This window comes from Anomaloglossus baeobatrachus, chromosome 7, assembly GCF_048569485.1.
Source record: "Anomaloglossus baeobatrachus isolate aAnoBae1 chromosome 7, aAnoBae1.hap1, whole genome shotgun sequence".
Classification (NCBI taxonomy): Eukaryota; Metazoa; Chordata; class Amphibia; order Anura; family Aromobatidae; genus Anomaloglossus; species Anomaloglossus baeobatrachus.
The window spans coordinates 2040480-2059635 of NC_134359.1; the positions used below are offsets into that span (position 1 = coordinate 2040480).

The 19156-nt window shown below is 57.4% G+C and overlaps 1 protein-coding gene across 1 annotated transcript in view; it reads left to right on the forward strand.

Moving 5' to 3' along the window:
• Nucleotides 1-19156, forward strand: part of DPP10 (dipeptidyl peptidase like 10) — a 425891-nt gene that overhangs the window by 148415 nt on the left and 258320 nt on the right. Inside the window, exons 4-5 of the mRNA XM_075318715.1 lie at nt 17480-17574; nt 18706-18780. Of these exons, the coding sequence (XP_075174830.1) occupies nt 17480-17574; nt 18706-18780 (170 nt within the window). The remainder of the gene's footprint in view (nt 1-17479; nt 17575-18705; nt 18781-19156) is intronic.

Here is a 19156-nt window from a genome sequence, read left to right on the forward strand (position 1 = left end):
AACAGCCGGTGTGGAGAGACTGGCAGGAGCCAGACTGAGAGGGACTGCCAGGAGGCAGAGAGTGTGTGAACAGCAGCCTGTGTGGAGAGACTGGCAGGAACCAGACTGAGAGAGATTGCCAGGAGGAAGAGAGTGTGATCAGCAGCCTGTGTGGAGAGACTGTCAGGAGCCAGACTGAGGGAGACTGCCAGGAGGCAGAGTGTGTGAACAGCAGCTGGTGTGGAGAGACTGGCAGGAGCCAGACTGAGAGGGACTGCCAGGAGGCAGAGAGTGTGTGATCAGCAGCCTGTGTAGAGAGACTGGCAGGAACCAGATGAGAGAGACTGCCAGGAGGCAGAGAGTGTGTGATCAGCAGCCTGTGTAGAGAGACTGGCAGGAGCCAGACTGAGAGAGACTGCCAGGAGGCAGAGAGTGTGTGATCAGCAGCCGGTGTGGAGAGACTGGCAGGAACCAGACTGAGAGAGACTGCCAGGAGGCAGACTGTGTGTGATCAGCAGCCTGTGTAGAGAGACTGGCAGGAACCAGACTGAGAGAGACTGCCAGGAGGCAGAGATTGTGTGAACAGCAGCCTGTGTACAGAGACTGGCAGGAACCAGACTGAGAGAGACTGCCAGGAGGCTGACAGTGTGTGAACAGCAGCCTGTGTGGAGAAACTGGCAGGAGCCAGAGTGTGTGTGTGAACAGCATCCTGTGTGGAGAGACTGGCAGGAACCAGACTGAGAGGGAGACTGCCAGGCCGCAGAGTATGTGTGAACAGGAGCCTCTGTAGAGAGACTGGCAGGAACCAGACTGAGAGGGACTGCCAGGAGGCAGAGTGTGTGAACAGCCTGTGTAGAGAGACTGGCAGGAACCAGACTGAGAGGGACTGCCAGGAGGCAGAGAGTGTGTGATCAGCAGCCGGTGTAGAGAGACTGGCAGGAACCAGACTGAAAGAGACTGCCAGGGGGCAGAGTGTGTGTGAACAGCCTGTGTGGAGAGACTGGTAGGAACCAGACAGAGAGACTGCCAGGAGGCAGAGAGTGTGATCAGCAGCCTGTGTACAGAGACTGGCAGGAGCCAGACTGAGAGAGACTGCCAGGAGGCAGAGTGTGTGTGAACAGCCTGTGTACAGAGACTGGCAGGAGCCAGACTGAGAGACACTGCCAGGAGGCAGAGTGTGTGTGAACAGCCTGTGTACAGAGACTGGCAGGAGCCAGACTGAGAGAGACTGCCAGGAGGCAGAGTGTGTGTGATCAGCAGCCTGTGTACAGAGACTGGCAGGAACCAGACTGAGAGAGACTGCCAGGAGGCAGAGAGTGTGTGATCAGCAGCCGGTGTGGAGAGACTGGCAGGAACCAGACTGAGAGGGACTGCCAGGAGGCAGAAAGTGTGTGATCAGCAGCCTGTGTGGAGAGACTGGCAGGAACCAGACTGAGAGAGACTGCCAGGAGGCAGAGTGTGTGAACAGCAGCCTGTGTAGAGAGACTGGCAGGAACCAGATGAGAGAGACTGCCAGGAGGCAGACAGTGTGATCAGCAGCCTGTGTGGAGAGACTGGCAGGAACCAGACTGAGAGAGACTGCCAGGAGGCAGAGTGTGTGAACAGCAGCCTGTGTAGAGAGACTGGCAGGAGCCAGACTGAGAGGGACTGCCAGGAGGCAGAGAGCGTGATCAGCAGCCTGTGTAGAGAAACTGGCAGGAACCAGACTGAGAGGGACTGCCAGGAGGCAGAGAGTGTGTGAACAGCAGCCTGTGTGGAGAGACTGGCATGAACCAGACTGAGAGAGACTGACAGGAGGCAAAGAGTGTGTGAACAGCAGCCTGTGTGGAGAATCTGCCAGGAACCAGACTGAGAGAGACTGCCAGGAGGCAGAGTGTGTGTGAACAGCAGCCTGTGTGGAGAGACTGCCAGGAGGCAGAGTGTCTATGAACAGCAGCCTGTGTACAGAGACTGGCAGGAGCCAGACTGAGAGAGACTGCCAGGAGGCAGAGAGTGTGATCAGCAGCCTGTGTAGAGAGACTGGCAGGAACCAGACTGAGAGAGACTACCAGGAGGCAGAGAGTGTGTGAACAGCAGCCTGTGTACAGAGACTGGCAGGAACCAGACTGAGAGAGACTGCCAGGAGGCAGAGAGTGTGTGAACAGCAGCCTGTGTGGAGAGACTGGCAGGAACCAGACTGAGAGGGAGACTGCCAGGCCGCAGAGTATGTGTGAACAGGAGCCTCTGTAGAGAGACTGCCAGGAGGCAGAGTGTGTGAACAGCCTGTGTAGAGAGACTGGCAGGAACCAGACTGAGAGGGACTGCCAGGAGGCAGAGAGTGTGTGATCAGCAGCCTGTGTGGAGAGACTGTCAGGAACCAGACTGAGAGAGACTGCCAGGAGGCAGAGTGTGTGATCAGCAGCCTGTGTGGAGAGACTGGCAGGAACCAGACTGAGAGAGACTGCCAGGAGGCAGAGTGTGTGTGATCAGCAGCCTGTGTGGAGAGACTGGCAGGAACCAGACTGAGAGAGACTGCCAGGAGGCAGAGAGTGTGTGATCAGCAGCCTGTGTGGAGAATCTGCCAGGAACCAGACTGAGAGAGACTGCCAGGAGGCAGAGTGTGTGTGAACAGCAGCCTGTGTACAGAGACTGGCAGGAGCCAGAGTGTGTGTGTGAACAGCAGCCTGTGTAGAGAGACTGGCAGGAGCCAGAGTATGTGTGTGAACAGCAGCCTGTGTGGAGAGACTGGCAGGAACCAGACTGAGAGAGACTGCCAGGAGGCAGAGAGTGTGTGAACAGCAGCCTGTGTAGAGAGACTGGCAGGAACCAGACTGAGAGGGACTGCCAGGAGGCAGAGAGTGTGTGATCAGCAGCCGGTGTGGAGGGACTGGCAGGAACCAGACTGAGAGGGACTGCCAGGAGGCAGAGAGTGTGTGATCAGCAGCCGGTGTGGAGGGACTGGCAGGAACCAGACTGAGAGGGACTGCCAGGAGGCAGAGAGTGTGTGATCAGCAGTTTGTGTGGAGGGACTGGCAGGAGGCAGAGAGTGTGATCAGCAGCCTGTGTGGAGAGACTGGCAGGAACCAGACTGAGAGAGATTGCCAGGAGGCAGAGTGTGTGAACAGCAGCCTGTGTAGAGAGACTGGCAGGAGCCAGACTGAGAGAGATTGCCAGGAGGAAGAGAGTGTGATCAGCAGCCTGTGTGGAGAGACTGGCAGGAGCCAGACTGAGAGAGACTGCCAGGAGGAAGAGAGTGTGTGATCAGCAGCCTGTGTAGAGAGACTGGCAGGAACCAGACTGAGAGAGACTGCCAGGAGGCAGAGAGTGTGTGAACAGCAGTCTGTGTACAGATACTGGCAGGAACCAGACTGAGAGAGAGAGTATGTGTGAACAGGAGCCTCTGTAGAGAGACTGGCAGGAACCAGACTGAGAGAGACTGCCAGGTGGCAGAGAGTGTGTGAACAGCAGCCGGTGTGGAGGGACTGGCAGGAACCAGACTGAGAGGGACTGCCAGGAGGCAGAGAGTGTGTGATCAGCAGCCGGTGTGGAGGGACTGGCAGGAACCAGACTGAGAGGGACTGGCAGGAGGCAGAGAGTGTGATCAGCAGCCTGTGTGGAGAGACTGGCAGGAACCAGACTGATAGAGATTGCCAGGAGGAAGAGAGTGTGATCAGCAGCCTGTGTAGAGAGACTGGCAGGAGCCAGACTGAGAGAGATTGGCAGGAGGAAGAGAGTGTGATCAGCAGCCTGTGTACAGAGACTGGCAGGAACCAGACTGAGAGAGATTGCCAGGAGGCAGAGAGTGTGTGATCAGCAGCCTGTGTAGAGAGACTGGTAGGAACCAGACTGAGAGGGACTGCCAGGAGGCAGAGAGTGTGTGAACAGCAGCCTGTGTGGAGAGACTGGCAGGAACCAGAGTGTGTGTGTGAACAGCATCCTGTGTAGAGAGACTGGCAGGAACCAGATGAGAGAGACTGCCAGGAGGCAGAGTCTGTGTGAACAGCAGCCTGTGTGGAGAGACTGGCAGGAGCCAGACTGAGAGAGACTGCCAGGAGGCAGAAAGTGTGTGATCAGCAGCCTGTGTGGAGAGACTGGCAGGAACCAGACTGAGAGAGACTGCCAGGAGGCAGAGTGTGTGAACAGCAGCCTGTGTAGAGAGACTGGCAGGAAACAGATGAGAGAGACTGCCAGGAGGCAGACAGTGTGATCAGCAGCCTGTGTGGAGAGACTGTCAGGAGCCAGACTGAGAGAGACTGCCAGGAGGCAGAGTCTGTGTGATCAGCAGCCTGTGTAGAGAGACTGGCAGGAACCAGATGAGAGAGACTGCCAGGAGGCAGAGAGTGTGATCAGCAGCCTGTGTAGAGAGACTGGCAGGAACCAGATGAGAGAGACTGCCAGGAGGCAGAGAGTGTGTGATCAGCAGCCTGTGTAGAGAGACTGGCAGGAACCAGATGAGAGAGACTGCCAGGAGGCAGAGTGTGTGTGATCAGCAGCCTGTGTAGAGAGACTGGCAGGAACCAGACTGAGAGAGACTGCCAGGAGGCAGAGTGTGTGTGATCAGCAGCCGGTGTAGAGAGACTGGCAGGAGCCAGACTGAGAGAGACTGCCAGGAGGCAGAGTGTGTGAACAGCCTGTGTAGAGAGACTGGCAGGAGCCAGACTGAGAGAGACTGCCAGGAGGCAGAGTCTGTGTGATCAGCAGCCTGTGTAGAGAGACTGGCAGGAACCAGATGAGAGAGACTGGCAGGAGGCAGAGAGTGTGATCAGCAGCCTGTGTAGAGAGACTGGCAGGAGCCAGACTGAGAGAGACTGCCAGGCGGCAGAGTCTGTGTGAACAGCCTGTGTAGAGAGACTGACAGGAGCCAGACTGAGAGGGACTGCCAGGAGGCAGAGAGTGTGTGATCAGCAGCCTGTGTGGAGAGACTGGCAGGAGCCAGACTGAGAGAGACTGCCAGGAGGCAGAGAGTGTGTGATCAGCAGCCTGTGTAGAGAGACTGGCAGGAGCCAGACTGAGAGAGACTGCCAGGAGGCAGAGTGTGTGTGATCAGCAGCCTGTGTAGAGAGACTGGCAGGAGCCAGACTGAGAGAGACTGCCAGGAGGCAGAGAGTGTGAACAGCAGCCTGTGTACAGAGACTGGCAGGAACCAGACTGAGAGAGACTGCCAGGAGGCAGAGAGTGTGTGATTAGCAGCCGGTGTGGAGAGACTGGCAGGAACCAGACTGAGAGGGACTGCCAGGAGGCAGAAAGTGTGTGATCAGCAGCCTGTGTGGAGAGACTGGCAGGAACCAGACTGAGAGAGACTGCCAGGAGGCAGAGTGTGTGAACAGCAGCCTGTGTAGAGAGACTGGCAGGAACCAGATGAGAGAGACTGCCAGGAGGCAGAGTGTGTGTGATCAGCAGCCTGTGTAGAGAGACTGGCAGGAACCAGACTGAGAGAGACTGCCAGGAGGCAGAGTGTGTGTGATCAGCAGCCGGTGTAGAGAGACTGGCAGGAGCCAGACTGAGAGAGACTGCCAGGAGGCAGAGAGTGTGTGATCAGCAGCCTGTGTAGAGAGACTGGCAGGAACCAGATGAGAGAGACTGCCAGGAGGCAGAGTGTGTGAACAGCCCGTGTAGAGAGACTGGCAGGAGCCAGACTGAGAGAGACTGCCAGGAGGCAGAGTCTGTGTGATCAGCAGCCTGTGTAGAGAGACTGGCAGGAACCAGATGAGAGAGACTGCCAGGAGGCAGAGAGTGTGTGATCAGCAGCCGGTGTGGAGAGACTGGCAGGAACCAGACTGAGAGGGACTGCCAGGAGGCAGAAAGTGTGTGATCAGCAGCCTCTGTGGAGAGACTGGCAGGAACCAGACTGAGAGAGACTGCCAGGAGGCAGAGTGTGTGAACAGCAGCCTGTGTAGAGAGACTGGCAGGAACCAGATGAGAGAGACTGCCAGGAGGCAGAGAGTGTGATCAGCAGCCTGTGTAGAGAGACTGGCAGGAACCAGATGAGAGAGACTGCCAGGAGGCATAGAGTGTGTGATCAGCAGCCTGTGTAGAGAAACTGGCAGGAGCCAGACTGAGAGAGACTGCCAGGAGGCAGAGTCTGTGTGATCAGCAGCCTGTGTAGAGAGACTGGCAGGAACCAGATGAGAGAGACTGCCAGGAGGCAGAGAGTGTGATCAGCAGCCTGTGTAGAGAGACTGGCAGGAACCAGATGAGAGAGACTGCCAGGAGGCAGAGAGTGTGTGATCAGCAGCCTGTGTAGAGAGACTGGCAGGAGCCAGACTGAGAGAGACTGCCAGGAGGCAGAGAGTGTGATCAGCAGCCTGTGTACAGAGACTGGCAGGAACCAGACTGAGAGAGACTGCCAGGAGGCAGAGTGTGTGAACAGCCTGTGTAGAGAGACTGGCAGGAACCAGACTGAGAGAGACTGCCAGGAGGCAGAGAGTGTGTGATCAGCAGCCTGTGTAGAGAGACTGGCAGGAGCCAGACTGAGAGAGACTGCCAGGAGGCAGAGAGTGTGTGATCAGCAGCCTGTGTAGAGAGACTGGCAGGAGCCAGACTGAGAGAGACTGCCAGGAGGCAGAGAGTGTGTGATCAGCAGCCGGTGTGGAGAGACTGGCATGAACCAGACTGAGAGGGACTGCCAGGAGGCAGAAAGTGTGTGATCAGCAGCCTGTGTGGAGAGACTGGCAGGAACCAGACTGAGAGAGACTGCCAGGAGGCAGAGTGTGTGATCAGCAGCCTGTGTGGAGAGACTGTCAGGAGCCAGACTGAGAGAGACTGCCAGGAGGCAGAGTGTGTGAACAGCAGCCGGTGTGGAGAGACTGGCAGGAGCCAGACTGAGAGGGACTGCCAGGAGGCAGAGAGTGTGTGAACAGCAGCCTGTGTGGAGAGACTGGCAGGAACCAGACTGAGAGAGACTGCCAGGAGGCAGAGTGTGTGAACAGCAGCCGGTGTGGAGAGACTGGCATGAACCAGACTGAGAGGGACTGCCAGGAGGCAGAAAGTGTGTGATCAGCAGCCTGTGTGGAGAGACTGGCAGGAACCAGACTGAGAGAGACTGCCAGGAGGCAGAGTGTGTGAACAGCAGCCTGTGTAGAGAGACTGGCAGGAACCAGATGAGAGAGACTGCCAGGAGGCAGACACTGTGATCAGCAGCCGGTGTGGAGAGACTGGCAGGAACCAGACTGAGAGAGACTGCCAGGAGGCAGAGTGTGTGATCAGCAGCCTGTGTGGAGAGACTGTCAGGAGCCAGACTGAGAGAGACTGCCAGGAGGCAGAGTGTGTGAACAGCAGCCGGTGTGGAGAGACTGGCAGGAGCCAGACTGAGAGGGACTGCCAGGAGGCAGAGAGTGTGTGAACAGCAGCCTGTGTGGAGAGACTGGCAGGAACCAGACTGAGAGAGACTGCCAGGAGGCAGAGTGTGTGAACAGCAGCCGGTGTGGAGAGACTGGCAGGAGCCAGACTGAGAGGGACTGCCAGGAGGCAGAGAGTGTGTGAACAGCAGCCTGTGTGGAGAGACTGGCAGGAACCAGAGTGTGTGTGTGAACAGCATCCTGTGTAGAGAGACTGGCAGGAACCAGATGAGAGAGACTGCCAGGAGGCAGAGAGTGTGTGATCAGCAGCCTGTGTAGAGAGACTGGCAGGAGCCAGACTGAGAGAGACTGCCAGGAGGCAGAGAATGTGTGATCAGCAGCCGGTGTGGAGAGACTGGCAGGAGCCAGACTGAGAGAGACTGCCAGGAGGCAGAGTGTGTGTGATCAGCAGCCTGTGTGGAGAAACTGGCAGGAGCCAGACTGAGAGAGACTGCCAGGAGGCAGAGTGTGTGATCAGCAGCCGGTGTGGAGAGACTGGCAGGAGCCAGACTGAGAGAGACTGCCAGGAGGCAGAGTGTGTGTGATCAGCAGCCTGTGTAGAGAGACTGGCAGGAACCAGACTGAGAGAGACTGCCAGGAGGCAGAGAGTGTGTGATCAGCAGCCGGTGTGGAGAGCCTGGCAGGAACCAGACTGAGAGGGACTGCCAGGAGGCAGAAAGTGTGTGATCAGCAGCCTGTGTGGAGAGACTGGCAGGAACCAGACTGAGAGAGACTGCCAGGAGGCAGAGTGTGTGAACAGCAGCCTGTGTAGAGAGACTGGCAGGAACCAGATGAGAGAGACTGCCAGGAGGCAGACAGTGTGATCAGCAGCCTGTGTGGAGAGACTGTGAGGAGCCAGACTGAGAGAGACTGCCAGGAGGCAGAGTGTGTAAACAGCAGCCGGTGTGGAGAGACTGGCAGGAGCCAGACTGAGAGGGACTGCCAGGAGGCAGAGAGTGTGTGATCAACAGCCTGTGTGGAGAGACTGGCAGGAACCAGACTGAGAGACTGAGAGGGACTGCCAGGAGGCAGAGAGTGTGATCAGCAGCCTGTGTAGAGAGACTGGCAGGAACCAGACTGAGAGATACTGCCAGGAGGCAGAGTGTGTAAACAGCAGCCTGTGTACAGAGACTGGCAGGAACCAGACTGAGAGAGACTGCCAGGAGGCTGACAGTGTGTGAACAGCAGCCTGTGTGGAGAAACTGGCAGGAGCCAGAGTGTGTGTGTGAACAGCATCCTGTGTGGAGAGACTGGCAGGAACCAGACTGAGAGGGAGACTGCCAGGCCGCAGAGTATGTGTGAACAGGAGCCTCTGTAGAGAGACTGGCAGGAACCAGACTGAGAGGGACTGCCAGGAGGCAGAGTGTGTGAACAGCCTGTGTAGAGAGACTGGCAGGAACCAGACTGAGAGAGACTGCCAGGAGGCAGAGAGTGTGATCAGCAGCCTGTGTACAGAGACTGGCAGGAGCCAGACTGAGAGAGACTGCCAGGAGGCAGAGTGTGTGTGAACAGCCTGTGTACAGAGACTGGCAGGAGCCAGACTGAGAGAGACTGCCAGGAGGCAGAGAGTGTGTGATCAGCAGCCTGTGTACAGAGACTGGCAGGAACCAGACTGAGAGAGACTGCCAGGAGGCAGAGAGTGTGTGATCAGCAGCCGGTGTGGAGAGACTGGCAGGAACCAGACTGAGAGGGACTGCCAGGAGGCAGAAAGTGTGTGATCAGCAGCCTGTGTGGAGAGACTGGCAGGAACCAGACTGAGAGAGACTGCCAGGAGGCAGAGAGTGTGTGATCAGCAGCCTGTGTAGAGAGACTGGCAGGAGCCAGACTGAGAGGGACTGCCAGGAGGCAGAGTGTGTGTGATCAGCAGCCTGTGTATAGAAACTGGCAGGAACCAGACTGAGAGGGACTGCCAGGAGGCAGAGAGTGTGTGAACAGCAGCCTGTGTGGAGAGACTGGCACGAACCAGACTGAGAGAGACTGACAGGAGGCAAAGAGTGTGTGAACAGCAGCCTGTGTGGAGAATCTGCCAGGAACCAGACTGAGAGAGACTGCCAGGAGGCAGAGTGTGTGTGAACAGCAGCCTGTGTGGAGAGACTGCCAGGAGGCAGAGTGTCTATGAACAGCAGCCTGTGTACAGAGACTGGCAGGAGCCAGACTGAGAGAGACTGCCAGGAGGCAGAGAGTGTGTGATCAGCAGCCTGTGTACAGAGACTGGCAGGAGCCAGACTGAGAGAGACTGCCAGGAGGCAGAGAGTGTGATCAGCAGCCTGTGTAGAGAGACTGGCAGGAACCAGACTGAGAGAGACTACCAGGAGGCAGAGAGTGTGTGAACAGCAGCCTGTGTACAGAGACTGGCAGGAACCAGACTGAGAGAGACTGCCAGGAGGCAGAGAGTGTGTGAACAGCAGCCTGTGTACAGAGACTGGCAGGAACCAGACTGAGAGAGACTGCCAGGAGGCAGAGAGTGTGTGAACAGCAGCCTGTGTGGAGAGACTGGCAGGAACCAGACTGAGAGGGAGACTGCCAGGCCGCAGAGTATGTGTGAACAGGAGCCTCTGTAGAGAGACTGCCAGGAGGCAGAGTGTGTGAACAGCCTGTGTAGAGAGACTGGCAGGAACCAGACTGAGAGGGACTGCCAGGAGGCAGAGAGTGTGTGATCAGCAGCCTGTGTGGAGAGACTGGCAGGAACCAGACTGAGAGAGACTGCCAGGAGGCAGAGTGTGTGTGATCAGCAGCCTGTGTGGAGAGACTGGCAGGAACCAGACTGAGAGAGACTGCCAGGAGGCAGAGAGTGTGTGATCAGCAGCCTGTGTGGAGAATCTGCCAGGAACCAGACTGAGAGAGACTGCCAGGAGGCAGAGTGTGTGTGAACAGCAGCCTGTGTAGAGAGACTGGCAGGAGCCAGAGTGTGTGTGTGAACAGCAGCCTGTGTAGAGAGACTGGCAGGAGCCAGAGTGTGTGTGTGTGAACAGCAGCCTGTGTGGAGAGACTGGCAGGAACCAGACTGAGAGAGACTGCCAGGAGGCAGAGAGTGTGTGAACAGCAGCCTGTGTAGAGAGACTGGCAGGAACCAGACTGAGAGGGACTGCCAGGAGGCAGAGAGTGTGTGATCAGCAGCCGGTGTGGAGGGACTGGCAGGAACCAGACTGAGAGGGACTGCCAGGAGGCAGAGAGTGTGTGATCAGCAGCCGGTGTGGAGGGACTGGCAGGAACCAGACTGAGAGGGACTGCCAGGAGGCAGAGAGTGTGTGATCAGCAGTTTGTGTGGAGGGACTGGCAGGAGGCAGAGAGTGTGATCAGCAGCCTGTGTGGAGAGACTGGCAGGAACCAGACTGAGAGAGATTGCCAGGAGGAAGAGAGTGTGATCAGCAGCCTGTGTGGAGAGACTGGCAGGAGCCAGACTGAGAGAGACTGCCAGGAGGCAGAGTGTGTGAACAGCAGCCTGTGTAGAGAGACTGGCAGGAGCCAGACTGAGAGAGATTGCCAGGAGGAAGAGAGTGTGATCAGCAGCCTGTGTGGAGAGACTGGCAGGAACCAGACTGAGAGAGACTGCCAGGAGGCAGAGAGTGTGTGAACAGCAGCCTGTGTACAGATACTGGCAGGAACCAGACTGAGAGAGACTGCCAGGAGGCAGAGAGTGTGTGAACAGCAGCCTGTGTGGAGAGACTGGCAGGAGCCAGAGTGTGTGTGTGAACAGCATCCTGTGTGGAGAGACTGGCAGGAACCAGACTGAGAGGGAGACTGCCAGGCCGCAGAGTATGTGTGAACAGGAGCCTCTGTAGAGAGACTGCCAGGAGGCAGAGTGTGTGAACAGCCTGTGTAGAGAGACTGGCAGGAACCAGACTGAGAGGGACTGCCAGGAGGCAGAGAGTGTGTGATCAGCAGCCTGTGTGGAGAGACTGGCAGGAACCAGATGAGAGAGACTGCCAGGAGGCAGAGAGTGTGTGATCAGCAGCCTGTGTAGAGAGACTGGCAGGAACCAGACTGAGAGGGACTGCCAGGAGGCAGAGAGTGTGTGATCAGCAGCCTGTGTGGAGAGACTGGCAGGAACCAGACTGAGAGAGACTGCCAGGAGGCAGAGAGTGTGTGATCAGCAGCCTGTGTGGAGAATCTGCCAGGAACCAGACTGAGAGAGACTGCCAGGAGGCAGAGTGTGTGTGAACAGCAGCCTGTGTGGAGAGACTGGCAGGAGCCAGAGTGTGTGTGTGAACAGCAGCCTGTGTGGAGAGACTGGCAGGAACCAGACTGAGAGAGACTGCCAGGTGGCAGAGAGTGTGTGAACAGCAGCCGGTGTGGAGGGACTGGCAGGAACCAGACTGAGAGAGACTGCCAGGAGGCAGAGAGTGTGATCAGCAGCCTGTGTGGAGAGACTGGCAGGAACCAGACTGATAGAGATTGCCAGGAGGAAGAGAGTGTGATCAGCAGCCTGTGTAGAGAGACTGGCAGGAGCCAGACTGAGAGAGATTGCCAGGAGGCAGACAGTGTGATCAGCAGCCTGTGTGGAGAGACTGGCAGGAGCCAGACTGAGAGAGTCTGCCAGGAGGAAGAGAGTGTGATCAGCAGCCTGTGTACAGAGACTGGCAGGAACCAGACTGAGAGAGATTGCCAGGAGGCAGAGAGTGTGTGATCAGCAGCCTGTGTAGAGAGACTGGCAGGAGCCAGACTGAGAGAGACTGCCAGGAGGAAGAGAGTGTGATCAGCAGCCTGTGTAGAGAGACTGGCAGGAGCCAGACTGAGAGAGATTGCCAGGAGGAAGAGAGTGTGTGATCAGCAGCCTGTGTGGAGAGACTGGCAGGAACCAGACTGAGAGGGACTGCCAGGAGGCAGAGAGTGTGTGAACAGCAGCCTGTGTACAGAGACTGGCAGGAGCCAGACTGAGAGGGACTGCCAGGAGGCAGAGAGTGTGTGAACAGCAGCCTGTGTACAGAGACTGGCAGGAGCCAGACTGAGAGGGACTGCCAGGAGGCAGAGAGTGTGTGAACAGCAGCCTGTGTGGAGGGACTGGCAGGAGGCAGAGAGTGTGTGATCAGCCAGTGTGGAGAGGCTGCTCCAGTGCATGGAGGTATTGCGGCCTCTCTGGACACCTCTAAGGAGAGTGGATCTAAACCTGAGCCGGCGAACCACTGAATTAACGGACTGTTAAACCGTGAGCTAAACGAATTGTATTCCGTGATTGTTTTGTTTATTTGCCAGTAAAGCCGGAAGAGGCTCATGTTATGTTTTTAAGCTGCGGTTTATGGAGGATGTAATAATCCGATTGGACTTTTAATGTACTGGGTGTTCCTGTGCTATCTCGCACTGCAGCAAAAGTGAGTCAACTCCCCATTATGCACTGTGTGAACAGTGTGCAACCTCACAGTTTCTATGAAGGCATAACGCATTGACGGGTGATGTGGGCATTGTGTGTGGCGAGCGGGATAGACTACATGTGACGGGTGGTGTGGGCGTTGCGTGTGATTGGTGGTGGGGGCGTTGTGTGTGTGTGTGATCGGTGGTGCGGGTGCTGTGTGTGACGGGTGATGCGGGCGTTGTGTGTGTGTGATCGGTGGTGCGGGCGTTGTGTGTGTGTGATCGGTGATGCGGGCGTTGTGTGTGACGGGTGATGCGGGCGTTGTGTGTGATGGGTGGTGCGGGCGTTGTGTGTGATGGGTGGTGCGGGCGTTGTGTGTGTGATCGGTGGTGCAGGCGTTGTGTGTGATGGGTGGTGCGGGCATTGTGTGTGATCGGTGATGCGGGCGTTGTGTGTGTGATCGGTGATGCGGGCGTTGTGTGTGTGATCGGTGATGCGGGCGTTGTGTGTGTGATTGATGGTGCGGGCGTTGTGTGTGTGTGTGATCGGTGATGCGGGCGTTGTGTGTGTGACTGGTGATGCGGGGTTGTTTGTGTGACCGGTGATGTGGGCGTTGTGTGTGTGACCGTTGGTGCGGGCGTTGTGTGTGAGATCGGTGATGCGGGCGTTGTGTGTGATCGGTGGTGCGGGCGTTGTGTGTGTGACCGGTGATGCGGGCGTTGTGTGTGATCGGTGGTGCGGGTGTTGTGTTTGTGATCGGTGATGCGGGCGTTGTGTGTGTGATTGGTGGTGCAGTCGTTGTGTGTGAGATCGGTGGTGCGGGCGTTGTGTATCTCCGGTGATGCGGGCGTTGTGTGTGTGATCGGCGATGCGGGCGTTGTGTGTGAGATCGGTGGTGCAGACATTGTGTGTGATCGGCGATGCGGGCGTTGTGTGTGTGACCGGTTGTGCAGGCGTTGTGTGTGAGATCGGTTGTGCAGGCGTTGTGTGTGAGATCGGTGGTGCAGGCGTTGTGTGTGAGATCGGTGGTGCGGGCGTTGTGTGTGATCGGTGGTGCGGGCGTTGTGTGTGTGACCGGTGATGCGGGCGTTGTGTGTGTGATCGGTGGTGCAGGCGTTGTGTGTCTCCGGTGATACGGGCGTTGTGTGTGTGATCGGCGATGCGGGCGTTGTGTGTGTGACCGGTGGTGCAGGCGTTGTGTGTGAGATCGGTGGTGCAGGCGTTGTGTGTGAGATCTGTGGTGTGGGTATTGTGTGTGAGATCGGTGGTGCGGGCGTTGTGTGTGATCGGTGGTGCGGGCGTTGTGTGTGACCGGTGATGCGGGCGTTGTGTGTGTGATCGGTGGTGCAGGCGTTGTGTGTGATCGGTGGTGCAGGCGTTGTGTGTCTCCGGTGATGCGGGCATTGTGTGTGTGATCGGCGATGCGGGCGTTGTGTGTGTGACCGGTGGTTCAGGCGTTGTGTGTGAGATCGGTGGTGCGTGCGTTGTGTGTGAGAGCGGTGGTGCGGGCATTGTGTGTGAGATCGGTGGTGCGGGCATTGTGTGTGAGATCGGTGGTGCGGGCATTGTGTGTGAGATCGGTGGTGCGGGCGTTGTGTGTGAGATCGGTGAAGCGGGCATTGTGTGTGATCGGTGATGCGGGCGTTCTGTGATCGGTGGTGCGGGCGTTGTGTTTCTCCGGTGATGCAGGCATTGTGTATGTGATCGGTGATGCGGGCGTTGTGTGTGTGTGACCGGTGGTGCAGGCGTGTGTGAGATCGGTGGTGCGGGCGTTGTGTGTGACGGGTGATGCGGGCGTTGTGTGTGATGGGTGGTGCGGGCGTTGTGTGTGATGGGTGGTGCGGGCGTTGTGTGTGATGGGTGGTGCGGGCATTGTGTGTGTGATCGGTGGTGCAGGCGTTGTGTGTGATGGGTGGTGCGGGCGTTGTGTGTGATCGGTGATGCGGGCGTTGTGTGTGTGATCGGTGATGCGGGCGCTGTGTGTGTGATCGGTGGTGCAGGCGTTGTGTGTGATGGGTGGTGCGGGCGTTGTGTGTGATCGGTGATGCGGGCGTTGTGTGTGTGACTGGTGATGCGGGGTTGTGTGTGTGACCGGTGATGCGGGCGTTGTGTGTGGGACCGGTGGTGCGGGCGTTGTGTGTGAGATCGGTGATGCGGGCGTTGTGTAAGATCGGTGGTGCGGGCGTTGTGTGTGTGACCGGTGATGCGGGCGTTGTGTGTGTGATCGGTGATGCGGGCGTTGTGTGTGTGATTGGTGGTGCAGGCGTTGTGTGTGAGATTGGTGGTGCGGGCGTTGTGTGTCTCCGGTGATGCGGGCGTTGTGTGTGTGGTCGGCGATGCGGGCGTTGTGTGTGTGACCGGTTGTGCAGGCGTTGTGTGTGAGATCGGTGGTGCGGGCGTTGTGTGTGATCGGTGGTGCGGGCGTTGTGTGTGTGATCGGTGGTGCGGGCGTTGTGTGTGTGACCGGTGATGCGGGCGTTGTGTGTGTGATCGGTGGTGCAGGCGTTGTGTGTGATCGGTGGTGCGGGCATTGTGTGTCTCCGGTGATGCGGGCGTTGTGTGTGTGATCGGCGATGCGGGCGTTGTGTGTGTGACCGGTGGTGCAGGCGTTGTGTGTGAGATCGGTGGTGCAGGCGTGGTGTGTGATCGGTGGTGCAGGCGTTGTGTGTCTCCGGTGATGCGGGCGTTGTGTGTGTGATCGGTGGTGCAGGCGTTGTGTGTGATCGGTGGTGCGGGCGTTGTGTGTCTCCGGTGATGCGGGCGTTGTGTGTGTGATCGGCGATGCGGGCGTTGTGTGTGTGACCGGTGGTGCAGGCGTTGTGTGTGAGATCGGTGGTGCAGGCGTTGTGTGTGAGATCGGTGGTGCGGGTATTGTGTGTGAGATCGGTGGTGCGGGCGTTGTGTGTGATCGGTGGTGCGGGCGTTGTGTGTGTGACCGGTGATGCGGGCGTTGTGTGTGTGACCGGTGGTGCAGGCGTTGTGTGTGATCGGTGGTGCAGGCGTTGTGTGTGATCGGTGGTGCAGGCGTTGTGTGTCTCCGGTGATGCGGGCGTTGTGTGTGTGACCGGTGATGCGGGCGTTGTGTGTGTGATCGGTGGTGCAGGCGTTGTGTGTGATCGGTGGTGCAGGCGTTGTGTGTCTCCGGTGATGCGGGCGTTGTGTGTGTGATCGGCGATGCGGGCGTTGTGTGTGTGATCGGCGATGCGGGCGTTGTGTGTGTGACCGGTGCTGCAGGCGTTGTGTGTGATCGGTGGTGCAGGCGTTGTGTGTGAGATCGGTGGTGCGTGCGTTGTGTGTGAGATCGGTGGTGCGGGCATTGTGTGTGAGATCGGTGGTGCGGGCGTTGTGTGTGAGATCGGTGAAGCGGGCGTTGTGTGTGATCGGTGGTGCGGGCGTTGTGTTTCTCCGGTGATGCGGGCATTGTGTATGTGATCGGTGATGCGGGCGTTGTGTGTGTGTGACCGGTAGTGCGGGCGTTGTGTGTGAGATCGGTGGTGCGGGCGTTGTGTGTGACCGGTGATGCGGGCGTTGTGTGTGTGATCAGTGGTGCAGGCGTTGTGTGTGTGATCGGTGATGCGGGCGTTGTGTGTGAGACCGGTGATGCGGGCGTTGTGTGTGTGATCAGTGGTGCAGGCGTTGTGTGTGTGATCAGTGGTGCAGGCGTTGTGTGTGAGATCGGTGGTGCAGGCGTTGTGTGTGATCGGTCATGCGGGCGTTGTGTGTGTGTGACCGGTAGTGCAGGCGTTGTGTGTGAGATCGGTGGTGCGGGCGTTGTGTGTGACCGGTGATGCGGGCGTTGTGTGTGTGATCAGTGGTGCAGGCGTTGTGTGTGTGATCGGTGATGCGGGCGTTGTGTGTGACCGGTGATGCGGGCGTTGTGTGTGAGATCGGTGGTGCTGGCGTTGTGTGTGAGATCGGTGGTGCGGACATTGTGTGTGATCGGCGATGCGGGCGTTGTGTGTGTGTGACCGGTTGTGCAGGCGTTGTGTGTGAGATCGGTGGTGCGGGCGTTGTGTGTGAGATCGGTCATGCGGGCGTTGTGTGTGTGTGACCGGTAGTGCAGGCGTTGTGTGTGAGATCGGTGGTGCAGGCGTTGTGTGTGTGATCGGTGATGCGGGCGTTGTGTGTGACCGGTGATGCGGGCGTTGTGTGTGTGACCGGTTGTGCGGGCGTTGTGTGTGAGATCGGTGGTGCGGGCGTTGTGTGTGATCGGTGGTGCGGGCGTTGTGTGTGTGACCGGTGATGCGGGCGTTGTGTGTGTGATCGGTGGTGCAGGCGTTGTGTGTGATCGGTGGTGCGGGCGTTGTGTGTCTCTGGTGATGCGGGCGTTGTGTGTGTGATCGGCGATGCGGGCGTTGTGTGTGTGACCGGTGGTGCAGGCGTTGTGTGTGAGATCGGTGGTGCGGGTATTGTGTGTGAGATCGGTGATGCGGGCGTTGTGTGTGACCGGTGATGCGGGCGTTGTGTGTCTCCGGTGATGCAGCTGTTGTGTGTGTGACCGGTGATGCGGGCGTTGTGTGTGAGATCGGTGAAGCGGGCGTTGTGTGTGATCGGTGGTGCGGGCGTTGTGTTTCTCCGGTGATGCGGGCATTGTGTATGTGATCGGTGATGCGGGCGTTGTGTGTGTGTGACCGGTAGTGCAGGCGTTGTGTGTGAGATCGGTGGTGCGGGCGTTGTGTGTGACCGGTGATGCGGGCGTTGTGTGTGTGATCAGTGGTGCAGGCGTTGTGTGTGTGTGATCGGTGATGCGGGTGTTGTGTGTGTGACCGGTGATGCAGGCGTTGTGTGTGTGACCGGTGATGCGGGCGTTGTGTGTGTGTGATCGGTGATGCAGGCAGAGGTCAGGGGTCTTCTGCTGTCCGCTCTTCAGTGCCACTTTCTTGTTATTTTTCAGAACATGAGATTGTATATAAGAACAGGGATGGCTACGTCTTGAAATTTAACACTGAGACCAATGAGACCACCATGCTTCTGGAGAATTCAACGTTTGTAAGTATATACTTTTTCTCTAGTTTCTACAGCGCCAACACAGGCTGGAGAGCTGCCAATCCTGAGCTCACACCGGGACCTGTAGTATAGAGAGACAATGGTCAGGATGGAGGACACCGGAGAAGTCTTTGGGATGGCCGTGGAGCTCCTGGGGATGAAGCTTCCCTAAAGGCCCCGTCACATGCCGCGACGTATCTAACGATATATCGCCGGGGTCACGGATTCCGTGACGCACATCCGGCATCGTTAGCGACGTCATTGCGTGTGACACCAACAAGCGGTCGTTAACAATGGAAAATACTCACCAAATCGTCCATCGGTGACACGTCGTTCATTTTCAAAAAATCGTTTATTGTTGCAGGACACAGGTTGTTCATCGTTCCTGCGGCAGCACAGATCGCTACGTGTGACACCCCGGGAACGACGAACTGCAGCTTACCTGCAGCCGGCAATGAGGAAGCAAGGAAGTGGGCGGGATGTTACGCTTCTAATGGGCGGCCGCTTAGTGGTGCCGCTGTGACGCCAGAAAGGAGGCGGTTCCCCGGCCACAGCGACGTCGCTAGGCAGGTAAGTCCGTGTGACGGCTCCTAACGATATTGTGCGCCACAGGCAGCAATTTGCCCCTGATGCACAAACGACGGGGGCGGGTACGCTCGCTAGTGATATCGCTGCGTGTCAAACACCCTTTACACTTCAGATTGTGGGGCTCCAAGCAGAAGCGCATAATGGCCTGTGGACGTCCACCCTCGTATTGCGTTTGGTGTCACCATGGGTTAGGTGATACTAATGGCGTAGTCATATACCCCTATTGGACCCCCACTTTATAGTGCGGTTTGTCCTATAAAGATATAAAGAACAAATGCCCCAAGGCCTCTCGTGGGAAATGGGGCATAAAGTAACGATGGGAGTACACACCAGGAGCCTCCATGTGCACAGATGACAGCTCACATCAGCCCCCAAGGTCACGATATTGGGGGTCTACATCTTTTCATGGTCAGGATGCAGATACCATCCTCAGGGAACTTAATCCTCAGTAGTCCTGAGCTCTGACCCCAGTGGGGGCTGACATTTCGGGGTGTCCTTCCTCTTGCATGGTACCTTCCAGGATTCTGACATGCACTTTGTTTGTAGGTGACCTTCAAGGCCTCCGGTTACTCGCTGTCTCCAGACCAACGCTTTGTGCTCCTGGCCTATGACGTGAAGCAGGTGAGAGGAGGCCATCTGAGGTGCAGTCTTTGGGTGCCGCTATGGGGAAGATATCTGACTTCTGATGCCCCTGGCATCGGCCCATTATTCTTAGACTGGGAGACGAAGGGTGAAGATTTGTGGAGACATGGCTTCTGAAGGTTATAGCTAAAGCCGTAGTTAAATGAGCGACCTCTAAATATGACCCTCAGCCACCCTATCCTTTAATTAAGCTGTTAAACCTAAATTTGTCAGGCCACCTCATAGCAAGCGTGGGAGGGGGTATTATTTGGCCTTTATCCTGGAGAATATGAAGACGTCACGACCAGCTGGTTTCATGCTGGGGCCCCTGCAGCACTTGTCTGTCCTTTGTGGCCCTAATATGTGGCTCCCACAG